The sequence below is a fragment of the Crocuta crocuta genome, unplaced genomic scaffold (assembly GCF_008692635.1).
Source record: "Crocuta crocuta isolate KB4526 unplaced genomic scaffold, BGI_CrCroc_1.0 scaffold77, whole genome shotgun sequence".
Lineage (NCBI taxonomy): Eukaryota > Metazoa > Chordata > Mammalia > Carnivora > Hyaenidae > Crocuta > Crocuta crocuta.
Window position 1 is genome coordinate 5,720,224 of NW_027532172.1, and position 8,176 is coordinate 5,728,399.

Genomic DNA, 8,176 nt, shown 5'->3' on the forward strand with positions numbered 1-8,176 from the left:
GGAAATGGTGGGGGAAAGGGAGAGAGGCAAACCATGAGAGACTCTTGAATGCTGACAAAAACTGAGGACTGATGGATGTGGGGGGGAGGGGGGATGGGCATGGAGGAGGGCATTTGTGGGGATGAGCACTGGGTGTTATGTGGAAACTAATTTGACAATAAACTATTTGTAAAAAAAAAAAAGATTAAAGATTCAAACTGTAAAAAAAAAAAATAAGCAGACAAAACCAATAAAGGCAGAAAGGAACTACACTATTGTCAACCAACTTGACGATACTTATAAAACACTACACCCAACAACTGCACAATATGCCATTTTTCAAGTTTATATGAAACATGTACCAAGGTACAGTACAGGCTGGGTCATAAAATGAGTCTCAATAAGTTTCAAAAGACTTATATCTTAAAACAACACAATGAAGTATTACCACACATTCACCAAAATTACTGAAATTAAAACCTTCTGGGAAATAGCAATGATCTAGATCTTTTTTTAAAAAAAAATTTAATGTTTTTATTTATTTCTGAGAGAGAGAGCAAGAGCAGGGGAGGGTCAGAGAGAGAGGGAGATACAGAATCTGAAGCAGGCTCCGTTCTGAGCTATCAGCACAGAGCCCAATGCGGGGCTCAAACCCACGAACTGTGAGATCATGACCTGAGCTGAAGTCGGACACTTAACTGACTGAACCACCCAGGCACCCCAGCAATGATCTAGATCTTGACTGAGGTACTATATGTGAGAAATATGCATTTATTAAAACTCATCAAACTGAAACATTCAGACCTGTGATTTTGCTATATGTGATTATACCTCAATTTTAAAAAATGACTTACAATGCTACGTTTAGAGAGGACGTACAGCAAACTGGCATCCAATATATGACTGGCAAGAGTGTAAATGGTGCATTGTTAAAAACCTGGAAGTGGGGTGCCTGGGTGGCTCAGTCGGTTAAGGGTCTGACTTCTGCTCAGGTCATGATCTCACAGTTTGTGAGTTCAAATCCCGCGTCCAGCTATGTGCTGACAGCTCAGAGCCTGGAGTCTGCCTGAGATTCTGTGTCTCCCCCTTTCTCTGCCTCTCCCCAACTCATATTCTGTCTCTCTCTCGCTAAAAAAAATAAACAAATAAATGTTAAAATAAAAAAAAAAGAAACCTGGAACTGTCTGCCAAAGCTGAACACATGCAACCAATGACTCAGCAATTTTACTCCAAGATATTTACCCAAAAGAAATATATTTCTTTTAAATTTTTATTTATTTAAATAATCTCTGTCCCCAACGTGGGGCTCGAACTCATGACCCTGAGATCAAGAGTCACATGCTCCTCCAACTGAGCCAGCCAGGTGCCCCAGAAATATGCTCCTTTTTTAAATTAAAAAAAATTTTTTTTCTAATGTTTTATTTATTTTTGAGAGGGACAGAGACAGAATACAAGTGGGGAAGGGGCAGAGAGAGAGGGAGACACAGAATCCATGAAGCAGGCTCTAGGCTCTGAGCTGTCAGCACAGAGCCTGACATGGGGCTTGAACTCATGAACCATGAGATCATGACCCAAGCCAAGTTGGAAGCTCAACCGACTAAGCCACCTCGTTGTGCCGAAATATGTCCCTTTTAAAAGGCACCAAAGAGGGGCGCCTGGGTGGCTTAGTCGGTTAAGCGTCCGACTTTTGCTTAGGTCATGATCTCGCGGTTCGTGGGTTCGAGCCCCGCGTCGGGCTCTGTGNGAAAAAAAAATTTTTTTTAAAGGCATGAAAGATTTGTAAAAAAGAGGGGCGCCTGGATGGCTCAGTTAGTTCAGCGTCTGACTTCAGCTCAGGTCATGATCTCACGGTTTGTGGGTTCAAGTCCCACAACGGGCTCTGTGCTGACAGCTCAGAGCCTGGAGCCTGCTTCGGTTTCTGTGTCTTCTCTCTCTCTGCCCCACCCCCACTTGTGTCATCTCTCTCTCTCTCAAAAACAAATAAATAAACTTTAAAAAAAAAAGTTTTTAAAAAAGATTAATTACCTAGGGGAAAAAAATCTGTACGCAACGGAACTATTTGACAAAATTCAAGATCCCTTCATGACTAAAAAAAAGATCTCTTCATGACTAAAAGTCCAAGCAAACCATAAACAGAAAGCAACTTCCTCGATCTGATAAAAGGCACCCATGAAAAAGCTGCAGCTAGCAGCCTATCTAATACTGAATGTTTTGTCCCTAAATTAAGACCCAGAAAGAGATACCTGCTCTCACCACTTCCATTCAACATTCCACTGGAGGTCCCTGTCTGTGCAATGAGGCAAGAAGGAATAAAGGCATACAGAGTATAAAAGAAGTAAACAGTAGTAGAAGAAAAAAAATGGAATTAAAACAAACCAAAATAATATGGTAAGTTAAAAAGAAATACGGAATGAATAGGAGAGAGACCAATAAAAAGCACAACATAAGATGGCAAATATAGTCCAAGTACAATAATTGCATTAAATTTAAATAAAATGCTCCTGTATTTTTAAAAAATTATTGGAATGGATTTCTTTAAAAAAAGACACAGGTATAAATACAAGGATACCAAAAGCCTGGACGTAATCTTCAGGTATGGCTGGCAGGGTACACAGCCTGGTGTTGCCATTCCCAAGAGCACTTTGGAAGTCCTTGGTCAGTAACTACATACATCTCACTAACTGGCAATTGCTCCCAGGTAAACTTCCAAAATTCTCACATGGCTCCGTAGAAGGAGTGAGGAAGCACAGGAGGCTGCCCATCACAATTATCTAGGATACCAAGCTGAGGACTCACACCACAGAAAACGGCACCATGGGGGTACGCACAGGCTAGATGTACACAATGCCACACAGATGGGTCTTACAAACACTGTGCTGGATGCAAAAGGTAAGAGAGTTCACTGTACCCACAAAACAATGTCCATTTTGCAAAACACAAAGTGGCTCAGTAGGTAGAACATGCAACTCTTGATTTCGGCTCAGGCCATGATCCCAGGGACGCACTGAGCATGGAGCCTGCTTAGGATTCTCTCTCTCTCTCTCTCTCTCTCTCTCTCTCTCTCTGCCTCTCTCAAATAAAATTTAAAAGTAGGGGTGCTTGGGTGGCTCAATCAGTTAAGCATCTGACTTTGGCTCAGTGAGTCTGAGCCCTCATCGGGCTTTCTGCTGTCAGCACAGAGCCTGCTTTGGATCCTCTGTTCCCCTCTCTGCCCCCCTCCCCCACTGGCATGCACATGCACACAGACATGTTCTCTCTCTCTCCCTCCCTCAAAATAAATAAGTAAACTTTGTTTAAAAAATGGGAGATGCCTGAGTGGCTCACTTGGTTAAGCTTAAGGGTCTGACTTCGGCTCAGGTCACAGTCTCACGGTTGGTGGGTTCAAGCCCTGAGTCAAGCTCTATGCTGACAGCTCAGAGCCTGGAGCCTGTTTCAGATTCTGTGTCTCCCTCTCTCTCTGCTCATCCCTTGCTCGCATTCTGTCTCTGTCTCAAAAATGAACATTAAAAAAATTTATTTTTAATTTTTTATTAGGAGCACCTGGGTGGCTCGGTCGGTTAAGGGTCCAACTTCAGCTCAGGTAATAATCTCATAGTTTGTGAGTTCGAGCTCTGTGTCAGCCTGTCTGCTGTCAGCCCAGAGCCCCCTTCTGATCCTCTGTCCCCATCTCTCTCTGCCCCTCCCATGCTTGCGCACTTGTGCATGAGCACGCACTCCCTCTCAAAAACAAATAAACGTAAGAATATAAAAATAATAATAAATTAATTGGGCCTCCTGGGTGGCTCAGTTGGTTAAGCATCCGACTCTGGCTCAGGTCATGATCTCACAGTTCGTGAATTCAAGCCCCACATCAGGCTCTGTGCTGACAGCTCAGAGCCTGGAGCCTGCTTCAGCTTCTGTGTCTCCCTCTCTCTCTGACCCTCCCCTGCTCACACTCTCTCTCTCTCTCTCTCTCTCTCAGAAATAAATAAAACATTAAAAAATTTTTTAAATAAATAAATAAAATTTTAATAAATAAATAATAAAATAAAATAATAAATTTTTAAAAATAAAAAACAAATTATGGGGCGCCTGGGTGGCTTAGTCGGTTAAGTGTCTGACTTTCACTTAGGTCATGATCTCGCGGTTCGTGGGTTCGGGCCCCACGTCAGGCTCTGTGCTGACTGCCAGCTCAGAGCCTGGAGCCTGTTTCAGTCTGTGTCTCCCTCTCTCTCTGCACCTCCCCTGCTCACGTTGTCTCTCTCTCTCTCTCCTAGAAATAAATAAAAAAATAAAAAATAAAAAATAAAATAAAAAACAAATTAAAAAATAAAATTAATTTATAAATAAATAAAACAGAAACCATGAAAAGGACATACAGACTGGTAGCCTATGGAAGGGTCATGTGAGATTAAAGTAAATATGTAAGATGACGGGCTGGTCTTACACAGACCAGTGATGATCAACCTGCCATGAGCTGAGAAGTTTGACCATCTCAATCCCTTCTACACCTGCGGCCAAACACAAAAGAAACACAGATGTAGCAAAGGGAGACCTGGGCTCCAGCCCATGAAATGGCCTAAACTCTGACACAAGGCAAATCCACGGGCCAGGCCAAGGAGACACAGGCACAGTGCAGAGTGCAATGTGCCTTCCAGGGCCCACAAGATGATACCCACACAGATCACATACAATCCCCCGCCAGGTACATGCACGTACTGTGGGGCACGCTCACACTGTGGCACGCACCTTGCCGGTACAGGTACGAACCCAGGGGTGAGCCACAGGGCCAGCTGAGGCCACCAGCCCTGAGAAATCTGCTCAGCCCAAGGCTGAGTAAGGTGAGTGAGCTGTAGCCCTTTAGGGTTGCGGGGAAAGGGGCAAGGGGCTAACCAAGCAAGCTCTGGGGAGCTCAGCCCCAAACAGGGGCTCCCCACGCCCACCCCCCACCCCCGGTCCAGTGCTCTACCACCTCGAGGGGGCTGAGAGGCCGGAGGGGCAAGGCTATTTCCCTTTCATGTATACTCCAGCCGGGGGTTGAGGGGGGGCAGCCTCAGGCCTCCTACCCTGCAACCACCGGGCACCCACCTGGCCTCAGGCACAGCACACTTTTCCTCATTCCACACAAATTTCTTCAGCACATCAGAGCAGCAGTATTGTTTGTGACAGGTGCCACAGCAGAAATCAGGACAGGACTCAGGGAAGAGGATGCGTCCACGGGAAGCCACACACACTTCGCTGTGGGCTGGAGCAGAGAAACACACTTGTTCATCTGTGGCCACAGGGCCAGGCCTCACGCCAGATCTCAGCCATGTGATGGCTAGCACGGCCGCTTTCCCAGCCTTGCGGGCAGGCACAAGCACGTGGGCCATCTCTGAACCATCCTAGCCATTGACCACCTCTAGTCATGGCCCCCATCAGCCTTGTCCTCTCCCCTGTCCCACAGCAGAGGCACCTAACCGGCCTCCCTCCCTCCCCCACCAGCCACTTGCCTTCTGATGGAAGACTGACCTTTCTAAGTGGAAGTCTGACTGGGCTACTTCCTGCTCTCAGACCACCCCTGGTCTCCACTGCCTCAGGATCAAGTCCAGAGTCCACAAAGCAGGGTCTGGACTGCAAAGGGCCTTGACGGTCACCCCAGCTTTCCAACTCTATCCACATTCTTGCCTGTTTCCCATTCCCCACCTTCAGTCCACTCATCCTACAAGGCCTCACCCCAGACCCCCTCCTCCAGAAACTGCCCAAGCCCAGCAGTAAACAGTAATACCCCCAAATAGCTGCTGGCGCCCAGGCACTTGACCAACTAGTTCTCAGTCCTTACTCCCTCTCCTCACTATTCAGCTGCGGCCGCCTGGGCCTCTGTTAGACACAGGTGTGCAGGGGCCTGGTCCTCACAGACTACACCTCGAGGCAGGCTGTCTCCAGACCAACTCCCATTGGCTACAATTTCACCCACCATATAAGTGTCTGTGAAACAATCATCCCTGGGCTGGGCCTGCAGCGGGTGCCTACAAAATGTCTATGCCCTTGGTGGCCAGGGCTCTGAGGCAGTGGCATCACTTGAAGTCCCAGAACCATTACAAGGCTCTCAGGCAAAATTGGGATGTGAGGACATTCCCCCAGGCTGAGGTATAGACAGCACTTCGCTGTACCCGGTCATGCTGAGAGGACCTGGCTGACACGTGTGGGAAATGACCAGGGCTTTGGGAGACCACAAGCCTTGCAAATTTCCAGGAAGATGCTACAGCCAAATGTTCCCATGCATCCTTAGGCTATATTAGCAGAGACCTAGTGCCCACCAGCAGGAGGAGGCAGTCCTGGATTGTGCGTGGACAGACACCACATAGAACACTCAGTCCAGGGGCGCCTGGGTGGCTTAGTCGGTTAAGCGTCCGACTTTCGCTTAGGTCATGATCTCGCGGTTCGTGGGTTCGAGCCCCGCGTCGGGATCTGTGCTGACTGCCAGCTCAGAGCCTGGAGCCTATTTCGGAGTCTGTGATTCCCTCTCTCTCTGACCCTCCCCTGCTCACTCTGTCTCTCTCTCTCTCCTAGAAATAAATTTAAAAAAACATTAAAAAAAAAAAAAAGAACACCCAGTCCAGAAAGGCCCAGATGACTATGGTAGCCAATAAACCATGAAGTGTGGCTACTTCTGGAAGGGGTCCTGGCACAGTACCTGGAACCTGGAGACCCAGACTGGCTGGGACCCCAGGGCAGCGTGCAGTGTCTGGAGACGACTGCTCAGTGTATTGTGTACGGAGCAAGGCCCAAAGAAAGAGGCACTGAGTTGCCTCCTGAGAAGAGATAACTAGGAATGGGATGGGGGTGGGGGAGGGGTGCTCTCTTCTTGCCCAGGCAGAAACCCTGCTCTGGGCAAAGCTGCAGGCCAGAGGACCTGACCACTACCAGGCTCACCCTGGGAGTAGGTATGGTAGTAGGTACGGTCAGCATGGCCCATGCTCCTGGGTAACTCGGGTGAGCCACTTCCAGCAGGGACTTTACAGCCTTTACAGTCACCGCCCAGCCTCCAAGCTGGGGCTGAAGACACACACCACTGATGCTGTTTGGGCCAAGGGCCCACGACACAAATGCTTTTCTGGACCCCAGACACTCGAGGAGGCTTCCCAGATCTCAGTGGAGCAGGGACTAGGAGTCCACCATCTCACTTTCCCACCCCAGGTCCCCAAATTCATCTCAGCCCCCAGGAAATAAAGCCCTTCTCCTGGAGGAAGCCACTCACCCCAGAGGGATCATCGGCTTCCTCCGGCTGGGCAAGGGGATGTTCCAATTCCTACCCCTAAAAGGCCCCCAGCCTGGCCTCCTCCGCCTGTGAATCATCAGTCTACCATCAACACATACACAGTGATGTTTCCTCCAACCCCAGAGGCCAGCCTCAGCCAGACGGGGGGCTTCCAGACAGTAAATAGAGCCCAAGGGAAAGCCTCTGATGGAGAGGCCAGGCCTCCCTGCTGCCACCACCCTAGCCTAAGGCCATGGGGGGACTCCTACCCCAGCCCCTGGGGACCCAATCCCTTGGAACACCTGAGGGAGCACAAGACGACACCACCACCACCACCACCATTCTGGGGTAAAACAATGGTGGCAACTTCCTAGGGTCTGGGCAGTGTCAGTTCAGACTGGGAAGGCTGCGGTGGAGGTCAGGTCAGTCTTGGGGGTTGGCTGACTGCTTCGGGGTTAATGGGATGGGGGACACCGTGGTGATGGTGTTGCCTGGGCTCGCTCTACGGGCGCACAGACGTGGCTGCCCCGCTCCCATACACACTGTCCCCGCCCGGGACAAACTCCCCCCACCCTCAAAGGCTCACCACCTGGTGGCGGCGGGAGCAGCAGCAGCAGCAGCAGGATCCGTGGCGTGGGGACACGCGCAGCCATAGCTGGGTGGCGGACGGACAGAAGAACAGACGGACAGGAGCAACAGGGGTCGAGGTGCCGCCGCAGCCTCAGCGACCCGTGCGGCCACTGCTTCCTCGCCCCGCCCCGGCTGCCTGTTCCGGGAACCCCGCCCGGAGGAGGGAGCGGAGGGGAGGAGGGCGAGGCAAGGGAGGGGGAGAGGACGCCCCTCCCAGCCTCTGGGCCAGGCTCACGTCCGGGGGCCACGCGAAAACTATGGCCGGGCCCGTTTACGACTCCGATAGGCGCCTGGAGACCCCCAGCCGCACCCCGCCCCCACCGGAGCCCCAGTTCTCAGCCCTTGACC

General features: G+C 49.9%; 1 protein-coding gene across 2 annotated transcripts in view; it reads right to left on the reverse strand.

Annotated features, from left to right (window-relative positions):
- Positions 1-7,950, reverse strand: part of SHISA5 (shisa family member 5) — a 21,628-nt gene extending 13,678 nt beyond the window's left edge. The window contains exons 1-2 of one of the 2 annotated variants that reach the window (XM_077777307.1): positions 7,788-7,950; positions 5,047-5,203 (exon numbers count right to left, since the gene is read on the reverse strand). In XM_077777307.1, coding sequence (XP_077633433.1) covers positions 5,047-5,203; positions 7,788-7,851 — 221 coding nt within the window. In that variant the 5' untranslated portion in view covers positions 7,852-7,950. Of the gene's footprint in view, positions 1-5,046; positions 5,204-7,784 lie in introns of both variants that reach the window. The other variant, XM_077777305.1, reaches the window with a different exon arrangement.
- Between the last annotated feature and the right edge of the window lie 226 nt (positions 7,951-8,176).